Source organism: Camellia sinensis, chromosome 4 (assembly GCF_055761805.1).
Source record: "Camellia sinensis isolate YWXY chromosome 4, ASM5576180v1, whole genome shotgun sequence".
NCBI classification, from domain to species: Eukaryota; Viridiplantae; Streptophyta; class Magnoliopsida; order Ericales; family Theaceae; genus Camellia; species Camellia sinensis.
Window position 1 is genome coordinate 63,702,508 of NC_138964.1, and position 13,969 is coordinate 63,716,476.

The 13,969-nt window shown below is 34.2% G+C and overlaps 1 protein-coding gene across 1 annotated transcript; it reads left to right on the plus strand.

Moving 5' to 3' along the window:
- The first annotated feature begins 2,949 nt into the window (after positions 1–2,949).
- Positions 2,950–5,134, plus strand: LOC145824682 (uncharacterized). The gene is made up of 3 exons (XM_082925064.1): positions 2,950–3,677; positions 3,769–3,840; positions 4,141–5,134. Exons 1-3 carry the CDS (start codon positions 3,011–3,013, stop codon positions 4,860–4,862), a joined length of 1,461 nt encoding a protein of 486 aa, XP_082781190.1. The 5' UTR covers positions 2,950–3,010; the 3' UTR covers positions 4,863–5,134.
- Positions 5,135–13,969: the final 8,835 nt, after the last annotated feature.

The following is a 13,969-nucleotide window of genomic DNA, read 5'->3' on the forward strand; positions in this document are numbered from 1 at the left end:
TTATGTTATATAATTCACTGTTGTAAGTTTGGCCTGGTTCTGAGCCATGTTGATAATAATGGAAAGTGAAATGTGTCTTAGACATTAGTGTTATGAGACTGTTTAATAATAAAATTGATTATTTTGATTAACCATCTATTGAATGCTATAGCTTTATTCAATGCTTATATTTGGTTTAGTATTTTTCTACTGGGCTGTGGCTCACCCTTTATGGGAACATCATTTTCAGGTTCAGGTGATAAGCTACCTCCACGGACTTAACCTGGAAGGATTTGATGTTTGGGATGTTGAAGACTTGTCTTTAGTTATATGTTTTATTTTGTTATTTTTGGGATTTCATGTAAACATTCAAGCCTAGGGCTTAACTTGTAAATGAGTTAGTACTCATCCTTTTTGTGTCCAAGTGTTAGCTTGGAAAGATGTAAGCCCTTAGGGCATTTATTTTGATGTTGCAGGATGTTACAAGTAAAGTCTGTCAATAAGAATACTCTGATGACTAACTCAAATGATTCATTTTCTTTTATAAATGCATGTTAATGTTATGGTTATTATGGGTTTATTTTGAGGGCGTTACAGATATATTATAAATGGATGTTAATTACTTATCAAAGTATTGATAAAAATGTGAAGTTATTATTTGTGACAGTGACACTTGTTTCGGCAATGAATCATGTTGTTTGTGCTAATTTATGTATTATCACAAATGTGGGGGAGAGAGATTAATTGGACAATTATGATTATCTTTGATTTGTTAATCTTGTCCATGTCTACATATGTTGTAGAGTTGACAATTTATGATGTCATTAATATCAATTTGATATGTGGTGTATTATAAATGGCTGTCAATTATTTATTGAAGTATTGATATATTATAAATGGATGTTAATTATTTATCAAAGTATTGATAAAAATGTGAACTTATGTGTTTTTACATAAGAGGAATTCTAATTATTCTTTGTAATAAAGACTAAAATTGGTGAGGTGACTGATAACTCCGTAATGAAATATTATAAGTTAAAATATTTCATGGGTGAAAGACACTTTGGTATTTGTCGACGTAGTCACCAATACTGGATAAGACAAATAAGATGTAAATGTATTTATTCAGTGATATTTATATTCCATGTTGAGATTGGAATTAAGGGTTGCAGTAAACAAAAAGAAATTAATCATGGCTAAAGAAATGTTATTTGACAAAGTGTTGTGGCCACAACCGGTTTTAGTCATTTCTTCTTTGTACTGCAAAAGCAAGTTATGAAGTCTAATTGTTTTTAGACAAATTAGTATTGTGATTATATTCACAAAACAGTTTACATCTTGTTATTTAGTTCAAGCACACCAATTAATGATATATTCTGATTTATCTCAGAATTGTGGGGGTGTATTAATATTTTGTATACTTATACATCAACAAGAGGAATTAAGTTTCCTTGGAATGCTTAAAATGTGGGGTTGCTTGGAGGATTTAACCAAAGTAACGGTTCCGATAATAGGTCCACAAAGAATCTCAATTCTTTATATAGGACAAAGTTGGAGTAGAAACAACAATGGTTTCATTAACTCCTAAGGAACAACTCTATGTTTATTATTTAAATGGGAGTGACATAGAGTAATGATAAAGTCTCGATGTAATCAAAGACTTGACACCGTATGACATTTGTTTTTAGTTGTGAATATTGTCTAATGATAATATAATGGATTCACTAACTACTCAATGATATCTAATTGAGAAGGTCAAACGGAAAAATAGCGGCCGCTAACAAAAAAGTTTGACCAAAGAGCAAATGAGTTTATCGAGGGGAATGTGATTAAAGCCTAATATATCAGAGTCATCATAATGGTAACCCTACTTAGATGACTGGAGATCCCAAGAACTAAGTTCAAAGGGACAACTAAGTTATGTGTGGCTCGCCAGAAATCACTAAAGGAGTCTAACTCCTATCCATTCCTATGATGAGAGTGATATCTGCAACATGTGTTGAATGCAGGGAACTTAGGGTAAGCTATGCTTTTAATGATTACTTATATCTTGGAAATCCTAGAGGGGTATCTTTCAAAAGGAGTATTTAAGAGACTCGAAATAAGGATCACCTATATGAGTGTGAAGGGGCCGCTTCTATGAGAATTGATAAGGCTAAATTCTCTAAAGCACTCAAGAAACACCAGGACTTGCCCAAGGCCAAAACGGGCACAACTGTGAGAACTAAGCTGTGTTTGAAGATATTTTGTGTGAATTCTATTGTCTTGGCTTACACAAACGGCTGAACAGTTCAAGGCATCACGTCCACTGATTAGCTAGTAAGTCCGATAGGCTTTCACTAGGGAAGGTTCAAAGCCGAAAGCTACCTATCCCGATGCAGGATATTTCCATAATGTACTCTCTCTTTGTCTGCATGTTGTTGCATGTCCTTTCCGTAAATTTCATTCATGTGGGGGATTGTTGGAAAATTTGAATTTAATTTACTTCATTGGTTGTGTCTCTTGAGATCAAAGAGTGTGTCCTTTTGAAGGATCACAACCTTTCTGAAGAGTCACATAGAAGTCTTTACATTCCATGTCCCTCACTTCATTTTTGGATAGAGAATTGCCATACTTCTTCACTTTGTATTTATTCTTCATATTTCTTGAGTCTAATTTTCCTATAAAGAGAGTTCATGCACAGCAAAGTTCGCTAGGCTTGCAATAGTAGTGCTGCTAGTGCAAGACATTGATCGTTGTATCCTGGGAGATAGACGTCCATTGAATCCTAAGCACCGGTGGGAGGACGAATCTGTCTTAAGGAAAGAGTGTCACACACTCGACTCGATCAGGTTTTATCTGTTTACGTACTGTAAGTTTTATCACGTTATTATGTTGATATATTTGAGTTTTTGGATTTGCCCAAAAATCGTTTGCATATTTTTAAATTATATTTTTCATATAGTTTGGTATTATTTTTTCTAACAATAGCACCATCTTCTACTACTTTCCTCACCTCCAAAGCCTCAACCATGCTTTCAATGACTTTGGTATGTCTCCAATCTCATCTGAATTTAGACGATTCACTAGATTGACAGACCTAAAACTCTCTGGCTCTAATTTTTCTGGCGAAGTCCCTATAGAAGTCTCCTTTCTGAGCAAATTGATCTCGCTTGATCTCTCTTACAATTATGGTTTGAGGTTGGAAGAACCGGGTTTTGAATTACTTGTTCAAAACTTAACCAAGGTAAGAGAACTTAATCTTGCGAGAGTAAACATATCTTCAGTGGTTTCGAATTCCTTGCTCAATCTGACTACTTTAACACTTCTCGATCTTGGTTCGTGTGGATTGCTTGGAAAATTTCCTGACGGAATATTCCATTTACCACATCTGAATGAGCTGAGTATAGTTGATAATGCTGCTCTCACTGGTTATTTTCCCGAGTTTATAAACTCGAGCAGTACTCTCCAGTACTTGGCGCTTTCGGTCACTAATTTCTCTAGAGAACTACCCGACTCAATTGGGAATTTGAAGTACTTGACAGCCTTGTATGCTAGTCGTTGTAAATTTTATGGATCCATCCCTATGTCGCTCGGAAACCTTACGGAAATGATTGAATTAGAAATCGGACGAAACAATTTCACTGGCATGCTCCCATCTTCACTTTCAAACCTTGGAAATCTCGTCTACTTGGCAGCTCGGGGTAATAATTTTGAAGGTAAAATCGCAGATTTTTTACCTAATGTAAAAGGTCTTCTTTATTTATATATTGGTTCAATTTCTTCTTTATTAATTTACTCAGTTAACAGGACCTCTTCCATCACAAATAATTGGACTTCCAAATCTAGAGTGGTTGGATTTAGCTGATAACTTAATCAACGGTACAATTCCATCTTGGGTCTTCAGCTTACCAGCATTGCATTGCTTCAACACCAGTAATAACAAATTGACTGGCCATGTAAAACAGTTCAAATCCACTCATTTAACTATGATTGATTTGAGAAATAACAACTTACATGGTAGGTTTCCAAGTTCAACCTTCAAACTCGTGAACCTTACTGCTCTCCTTCTTTCATCAAATAACTTCAGTGGTGACCTAGACATGCTCTGTCATGCAATTTCCCTTCGATTTCTTGTCCTGTCTAGCAATAGCTTTACTGGTTCTATTCCACAATGTTTAGGAAACTTCAGCACATATTTCTTTGTGCTCAATCTGCGGAAGAATAATTTTTCTGGCACAATTCCTAATACATTTGTAAAGGGAAATTCCTTCAAAACTATCAACCTTAATGGAAATGGATTTGAGGGTACAGTACCAAAATCTTTAGTCAATTGCAAAATGCTACGTGTGCTAGATCTTGGATGTAACAAGTTCTCTGACAAATTTCCATATTGGTTGGAAAAACTACATTGGTTGCAAGTTCTAATTTTGAGATCTAACAAATTCCATGGACCTATGCCAACTTCCAAAGCCAAATTTCCCTTCCTTAGCTTGCGAGTTATGGATTTGTCAGACAATAATTTTACTGGTCCACTGCCAAAAGCATATTTCAAGAATTTCAACGCAATGATGAATGTCAAAGAAGCCAATTTTCAATTGCAATACATAGAGATAGATGGGCCTACTGTTATATATTATTATCATGATTTTTTGACTATGGTAATCAAAGGATCAACCATTGAAATGGAAAAAGTCTTAACCATTTTCATTGCCATTGATTTATCAAAAAACAATTTTGAAGGTGAGATTCCAGAAATCATTGGAAGGCTAAATTCAATCCAAGGGCTCAATTTATCTCATAATAGCCTTACAGGTCATATACCAGCATCTCTTGCTAATTTGACAATGCTTGAGTGGTTAGACCTTTCTTCCAACAAACTCATTGGCGAGATCCCTCAATAACTAAGGAATTTGATATCCCTTGAAGTCTTGAACCTTTCGCAGAATCAACTAATAGGACTGATACCACAAGGCAACCAATTTGATACATTTTTAAATGATTCCTACATTGGCAACTTGGCATTATGTGGACCTCCATTGTCAAGTACATGCAGCGACCCTAGGACACCACAACAAGAAGACGATACGTATTCTTTAAGTGGATTCAATTGGTATGTCATATTGCCAGGTTATGCATGTGGGCTGGTATGGGGACTTGTCATGGGATATCTTATGTTCTCTAGAGGAAAACCTCGATGGCTTGTGAGGATCATTGAAGGTGAACGAAACCAAAGCAGAAAGAGATTTAAAAAGAATGTTCAGAGGAACAGAGGAAGGTGAAATTAGCCAATGCAAGTGGTGTCCTTTGGTATGCATTACAATGAATTTCTGCATTCTTTTGCTTGATCATGAAAAACTATGGCTTGGTTATGGTTGTTATCTTGTCTTTTTCAATTTCTTAGCACTTTATTTGTATCATACTTAATAAAGCTAGTTTATTTCCTTTGATGTTTATACATAGAACTTGATTGGAATCATCATGTGAAAAATTTTAAAAAATAAAATCATGGACGTAATAAATGAGTAGTGAAAATAAAGCTTTGTGACCCTAATAGCTGCAATTGAAAAAGGTACAAGAATTGGGCACTTTTTAGTAGTCTTTTTTTAAAAAAAATTATTTTTATACCCTAAACTATAGTCACATTTTCTACTATTTTTAAATTATTGATTGTATCTATTTAATCTTTATTGTTCACGATTTCAGTTCATATGGTCCGATTGAAGATAATTTGTCCAAATCATTAATGCTAAAAATCTAATCTAATGGTTAAAAAATAATTTTTTCTACTTCAAATAATGAATAAGAAAATGAGTGCTTGGTTAGGTAAATTTACACCGACCTCTCCTAATTACAGTGGATTAACACTTAGCTTATTTTCATCAGTAATTCGTTATATGAATGAAAAAAATAATATGTTTACCTTGTTTGGTTTAATTCACTTTTCAGAAAACTGAGTTTTTTTTTTCCTTTTTAGTCAATATTTTTAATATTTTACGCAAATTTTTTATTTCTTAGATACATCTAATTTAGATATACTTAAAAAGTATAATATTTGTGAGGAAAAAAAAATTAAAAAATTCACCAAATAGAAAAAATGCAAATATATATATATATATATATATTAAAATTCAATATATTTTCATATTTTGTTATAATTAATGATTTTTTTTTAAAAAAAAAATCGTATTTTGTTATACAGTAAACTAGAGTCACGTTTTTTTTTTTTTTTTTTTTTTTACTTCATTCCTAAATTATTACTATTATTTTTGAGTATTGTTGTATACTTAACACATTAAAGATGTAAATTGTTTTGAGAAAACGGGATAAATACCTTGATCAATCTGGGTAGGGGTTGTGGTTGTGGTAAATTGTTGGCCTGTGTATCCTTGGTGAAAGTCCAGAAACATGCATGGTTTGGTGCCAAGCCTTCTAGTTAGTACTGGTAAAAATGACAATTGGTATTGCTTATATAGCCTACTTGCAGAGATGTACTTAGAGATTCTCAGTGCTTGTATCCACTGCCCCGTTTTCTGTGAAAAAGGAAATGTTTTCATGAATTGTGATATAAACTTGGCATTGCGTGGTTTTGGAAAGATATATAAAATGTTTTGGTACGAGAATTGCATATGCATTCACCTTATAACTTTGTTAAGATTCATACATTATGTTCGAATATCTCTACTAAACTTTGACTCACCTTATGTGGAAAACCATTTTCAGGTACGGTTGATCTACTTCTACCAAGGCCATAGCTTGGGAGGGGTTGGAGCTAAGAGCTTCTTTTGTTATTGTTGTAGTTTTTTTGTACAAGCCTAGAGCTTTAATTATATTGAGTTTAAAATCACTTTTGTTGTAACCAAGCTGTGAGAACCCGCATTTAATTATTTTTAAAAGAAAATAAATAAATTAATTAATTTTATCTAGAGTCTATCTGAAATATATATTAGTGTAAAAGTTAGTTTTAAATTTACCCAATTCGATCACTAACAAAGACATTATTAAGAATAATAATTTTGTGGATATTCATTATTTTAATAAGGGTTCAACATGATAATTATCCTTACTAAATACCTTAGTTAAAAATTTTAGTGTATCAATTTTAAGAAACCCACACAAATACACAGATAAACAAAATAAATAAATAAATAAATAAAAAATCAAATTTTGACATATTTGATGGCTGTCGGCCAACACTTGGTTTGCATGCATGTTAAGTAGAGTATAGGTTTTCATTACAAACCTTGGAATTGGAAGATATGATTAGACCTGAGAGAATGATGAGAAAGAAAGGGGGAGAGAGAGAGAGAGAGGGGGGAGGGGAGGGAAGGCCTCATCATGAATTCTTGTATAAATATATATGCATGCTTGCTCCTTTCTGGGATCGGAGAGAGAGAGTTTCCGTGAGCAAGCTATGCTAGTAGGAGAGGAAGAAGAGGAGGAGACCAAGGAAGTTAAAATTTTCCTACCATTTCACTACCCCATTTCAACCCTACATCTAAGTAAGAAAATTCTCTCAACCCACTTATTTTCTTTTTAAGTTCAAATTTCAGATTGTGTTTCTACCAATAATTATAGATAGAATTTTATTTACAGTTGTATATAAATTTTGTGATGTGCATATCAAATATTTGAAGATATTAATATTCTTAAAGTTATGGTATTATTGTGGAAATAGGCTTGCATGTGTAGTTTATACCTTTAAAGAGAAGATTGAAGATTTTTTTTTTTTTGGCCCTTAAATCTGTCAAACAGTTGTACGAACTTTTAGTTAATTTTATACTCAAACTTTTGAGATGATTTCTTCGACAAAGTTGTTGAAAATGGTTTCTAGTTTATCCAGGAATTGTTTCAACAGTTATTGATTTTATACGAATTTATACAAATTTTTAACCAAATCTGGAACTATAGACAGATTTTACTATATGTTTGAAAAATCATTAAAAATTCTATGTTAAACCAAATCTGGTAATTTCTAAATAAAAATTGAAATTTGAGAAGTCTAGTTTCATAATAAATTTTTAGATTATGGAATTGATTTATAAATCTAAGTATAGAATTAATTTAAGAAAATGTGATAAATCTGTGTCATAAACTTTCTTGGAATTTTTCAGAATTATTTATAATTTATTTTTGGAAAATGCTTTCTGAAAAATTACCATAACATGTTTATTGAGTGTTCTATAGATTTATAAGAATTTTAGAGTTGTACAAGTAATTTATTTATAATTTTAATTACGAGATTTACATTCTGAAAATTTCTGGCAGATTGGGGAGGAACCAAAATTATCTCTTCAATTGTTTATTTGGACTAAAATTTAATATTGTGCTAGTCTAATCTTGTAAATAAAAAATCCATGCATGTGTGTGATTATGGTTTATTTATTTATTTATTTATCTACGTTATCATTTCATACCATGGTTTAAATTAACTGTTTTTTTTAATTTTGTACATTTGGCATGTGTAATATTTTATGTTGGGAATTTTAATGAGTTGAGTTGATATAACATTATTGGTGATTGAAATTTAAATTATTTGTGATTAATATAAAAACTAATTGAAATGATTAACGGTATATAAAGTTAACGATCGAGGGTTAATATCGGTAGTTCAGGATGAGCCTTGGTTTTTAATAATTTTTATATAATTGTGTCATGAAAACCTAAGATGGCACAAGACTTAATTAAAACCTTATCGGTATTTGGTTTTGGAATAAGGGTGGATGTGCAAGTGGCACGCAGGGAGGTTATATACCCCTAGCATACCGTTCTCTTGGGGCAAACCACGGATGCCATGACTTGGGTATATAACTCTAGGCATGGGCAACCTTTGTAGTTCTTAAATATTTGACCAGGTGGAGTTTTCAAATTAACCATGGTCATGGCTTAGTGGTTGGTGAGGAAATCTCTTTGGTGAGATTTTGAATGTCACCTAAACTATTAAAATTGGTGAAATTATTATAATGGTTGTTACATTTATCATGCTGCTAATTTTTATTATTATTTTAATTGTCATGATCTGATTATTTTCTCTTAAAAAGAATGGCAGGTTGGTTATGTTTTCTTACTGTATTGCAAAACTCATGGCATATATTTTGTTGCCCTGGCGTTTTATGCCAGATTTTGACGAGCAAGGAATGGAAGCTGAGGTTGGAGCTGCTACTAATATAGAACCTTGGCTAACATGAAGTCAAGACCTTATGAAAATAAAATTTTATTATCTCTTGTATTAGTAATTAAGAATATTGTAATGTTGTATGCGGACTCAAAATTTTCTTTTGTTGTTAAACTTTGACTATGTGAGAATTTAAATTTTCCTAATTAGATGTTAAAATTTTTATTTAGCAAGTTATTTTGTTATTTAAATTTTATGATGTTCCAAAAAAATTTGGGGCGTCACAAGTTGGTATCAAAGCTTAGATTCGAACCTTTGGGCCATGGGTAGCAATTATATTTCTTTTTGCGTTTAAGAAAACCTTATGTTAACTTGTAATTTTCTTTGACTTAACTAAGTTATAACCTTTTTCATTGTAGGATGCCAGGGTCAGTAGATATTAACTCTAATGAGAAAGATTCAGTGGAAAAATATGACATAGAATCTGACCCAAGTGAAGAGGTGGAGTCGCCTGTAGAAGACTATGAGCCTGAGTCTGAACTCGAAGAAATTGCATTGATAGAAGACTATGAGCCTGAACCCGAACCCGAAGAGATTGCACCAATGTACAACCCACTGGAGATAATTGTGATTGAGTCTGACACCGAAGAGGAATCTGTAGAGGGCAATACTGACGAAAGCAATGGAGATATAAGGGCTATATTTGAGAATTGGGATGTTCGAAATGGGCTACAAATTGGCTCATTTGTACATGTTAGAATTTATCCCCTAGGAAGTTATGCTTGTAAATTTGAGAGTTGGGTAGGTGTCTATATTAGACCTGTCCAAATTTTGAGGCAAAAGACTCCCTGGTTATATCAGCTAGGCCCTTTCTTGGATGGTTTCACCAATAGGATGGACAACCTTTTTGACATTTGGAGCCTTCAGTATATCGTGCCCGATCCAAACAGAATTGTGAAGAGAGATGGGTCAGTAGACTTCAAAGACTGGAGGATCTATCGAGAGGAGCCGGTGCAGCTGCTAGGGTATTGTGTGTAGGAAACTATTGTCTTTGTGAGGGTGATGTTGCGATTCATAGGGCTTTTCCAAGCCACGTGGTAGCCGAAAGCCCTTGTGAGGAGAGACTTTCCTTGGTTGTTTTCTTGGTTGTTTTAGTGGTTTTAAGGGAATTACAAACCAGGCTAACCAATTGTTTTGTATGCTTACTATGTAAAATTGCCTAGTTTAGAATTTTTGGTGTAGGAGTTAACTTGGATTTGTAGGGGCTATCTTTTGCCCGTAGTATTTTTATTTTTATTTTTTTATTTTTGTTTTATTTGTATTTTGCTGATTATAGCTGGTTTAATCTAATTAATGAAGTTTTGTTTTTCTTTAATTACTATCCTTGCACATAATAATAATAATAATAATAATAATAATAATAATAATAATAATAATAATAATAATAATAATAATAATAATAATAATAATAATAATGAATAAATGAATAAATCACAGATTACTAAAAAATCCCATTGTGCAGAATGGCTGGACGAACAAGAAATAGTAACAACAGTAATGGTGATGGAGTGTCTGATGGCGATGTCACTCGAATTATACGCACAATTGCTAACAGGGTAGGCAATATACCACCTCGAAACCAAGATCAAAGAAAATATGAAATGATAGCAAAATTTGAAAAGCTACATCCTCACAAATTCCTTGGTGGATCAAACCCCCTATGAAGTTGAAGCTTGGTTAAGACAAATTAAGAAGTTGCTAGATACTTCTAACATCCAAAATGAGCAAGATAGAGTGACTATGGTAGTGTTTCAAATGGAAGGGGAAGCAGATCATTGGTGGGAAATGATCAAAAGTACTGGACAAATAGAGACATTAACTTGGAGACAATTCGAAGACTTATTCATGGAAAAATGTTTTCCTAACTCGCTAAGACAAGAAATGGTTCAAGAATTCCTCCAACTGAAACAAGGAAAAATGTTAGTTACTTAATATGCAAACTGTTTTGAGGCTCTCTCACGGTATGCTTCAGCTATAGTAGTAAATAAAGAGGATAAGGTTAGGCGATTTGAATGGGGTTTGGACACAGACATTAGAGGAAGATTGATCGCAGTGCAACTTTCTACCTATGCTCAAATGATGGATCAAGCTTTAATTGTGGAATGAGAATTAGTGGCTTTCGAACGCATTCAAAATCAGCGATCAAGGAATAATAACCAATCATGTGGATGCGGTCCAGTTCGTATCACCGGAAACCATCTTGCACCAGCACCTAATGCCAGAGGGTTGCAGCAGCAGCAACAAAGGCAAAATCGAGGAAACCAGCAAGGAGGAAACTTTGTGAATGAGTGGAAAGGAAAGTGTTTCAGATGTGGTCAACAGGGGCATCGTCGAAGTGAGTGTACTCAAGGAGGGAAATATTTTATGGATCAACGAGGGGCACAACAATACAACAAATGCCAGCCAGGACAAGGTTCTAAGCCCACTCAAAATATTCAGACCAACAAGGGGCAACCACAAGCCTCTAGGAATGTAGGTCGACCAAGAACACAACCACAAGGAGCTGGAAATAGAAAGAAACCAGGTGGGACTAACCAACAGGCAATAAGAAGAATGTATGCTCTCCATGAAGAAGAAGATGTTGGTAACCCATCAGTAATTCATGGTATATTAATCCTTATGAATTCTTGGGTTAAAGTATTGTTTGATTCCAGAGCTTCGCATTCTTTTATATCCACTGCATGTGTATCAAGTATGGGTTTGGAGCCAGAAACGTTAGTGATAGGTAAAAGTGTTGCTTCACCCTCAGGTGGTCAAACCCGAGTAAATCTAGTATGTAAATCTTGTGAACTAGAAATCTCCGGTTCATATTTGATCTATGATCTAAGAGTTATGAAAATGTTTGATTTTGACGTCATCTTAGGAATGGATTGGTTGTCAGTTCATCGAGTCATTATTGATTGTTACAGTAAATTGGTGATAGCATCCTCTCTTAATGGCACAAAGGTTCAATTTAAATGAGATAAACAAGATTCTTTAACTCCAATGTGTCGCAAATTGCGGTGGCATGATCAACTAACTGGGTGGTTGGCAAGCTTAATTTTGAAAGATGAAAATCGAAAGGATCCAGGATTACCCCATGTGGTGTGCGAGTACGCTGACGTTTTCCCTGACGAATTACTGGGATTACCCCCAAAACGGGATGTAGATTTCAAGATCGAGCTTCAACCTGGGACTTCACTAATTTCTATAGCACCATATCGTATGGCACCAACTGAACTTCGAGAATTGAAGGAGCAGTTGCAAGAACTGTTGAATAAAAGGTTCATCAGACTAAGTACGTCTCCATGGGGAGCGCCAACATTATTCGCGAAGAAGAAGGGTGGAACCTTAAGATTGTGCATCGATTATTGACAACTAAATTGAGTCACCATTAAAAATCGATATCCATTACCGAGAATTGATGACTGGTTCGATCAATTAAGAGGTTCAAAATGTTTTTCCGAAATTGACCTTAGGTCGGGATATTACCAACTTTGAGTCAAAGAAGAAGATATACCCAAGACTGCGTTTCGAACCCGTTATGGCCACTATGAGTTCATGGTAATGCCATTTGGTTTGATGAATGTGCCTGGGGTATTCATGAGTTTAATGAACAAAATTTTTACACCTTATTTGGACCAATTTGTGGTAGTATTCATTGACGATATTTTTGTATACTTGCGATCAGAGGAAGATCACGAGCAACATCTGAGAACCGTTTTGCAAATTCTAGGGGAGAACCAATTGTATGCTAAAGCTAGAAAATGTGAATTTTGGTTGAAGGAAGGAAAATTCTTAGGTCATGTTGTGTCTGAATTGAGAATATCAGTGGATCCTGCTAAAGTAGAAGCAGTAATGGGATGGAAACAACCTAAGAATACATTTGAGATTCGTAGTTTCTTGGGATTAGCAAGTTATTATAGGAGATTCATTCAAGATTTCTCCAAATTAGCCAAGCCGATGACATGCCTAACACAAAAAGGAGTAAAGTTTGAATGGAACGAAACTTGTGAGCAGTCGTTTCAAGAACTCAAGAGAAGACTGACAAGCGCTCCTATACTTATCATACTCAAACGTGACATCGGGTACACAGTTTATTGTGATGCCTCTAAGGGTTAGGTGGCGTGTTAATGAAAAACGGGAAGGTAGTAGCTTATGGGTCAAGACAATTGAAGAATCATTAGAAAAATTATTCTACTCATGATTTGGAGTTGGCGGCTGTGGTCTATGCACTTAAGACTTTGTGACAATACCTTTGTGGCAAAAAGTTTGAGATATTTACCGACCACAAAAGTTTGAAGTACTTGTTCACACAAAGAGATTTGAACATGAGGCAGAGACACTGGATGGAGTACCTTAAAGATTATTAATTCACTTTGTATTATCATCCCGGGAAAGTTAATGTTGTAGCAGATACACTAAGTCGAAAGAGAAGAGAGATCATAGCCAACATATCAATTAAAGAATAGGAAATGGTAAATACTGTAAATGAGTTTAAGCTACAACCAGAAACTCAAAATGGGAAGGTTAGGTTGTTTGCAATAGTTATAACACCCCAACTTCTTACCAAAGTGCTAGAAGCCCAAAGATTTGTTCGAGAGACTGACTTCATCAAGGCACGATTAGAGTCCAAGGAATCTTTATCGGATTGGACGCTCTATCAAGATGGTAGTTTAAGGTATCTAGGTAGAATTTTTGTGCCAAATATCGAACAATTGAGAGAAGAAGTACTTCAAGAATTTCACCATTTAGTTTTGCGGTTCATCCGGGAGGAAACAAGATGTACTAGGATCTTAAGCGACAGTATTGGTGGAGTGGAATGAAGAAGGATGTTGCACAATTCGTATCTAAGTG

Bases quoted from the DNA above. Each gene is read 5' to 3' on its own strand.
- LOC145824682 (XM_082925064.1), top strand. From the start codon at position 3,011: ATGTCTCCAATCTCATCTGAATTTAGACGATTCACTAGATTGACAGAC. The intron at 3,678-3,768 runs GTAAAATCGCAG...CTCAGTTAACAG, and splicing joins TCGGGGTAATAATTTTGAAG to GACCTCTTCCATCACAAATA. The intron at 3,841-4,140 runs GTACAATTCCAT...CACAATGTTTAG, and splicing joins AGCTGATAACTTAATCAACG to GAAACTTCAGCACATATTTC.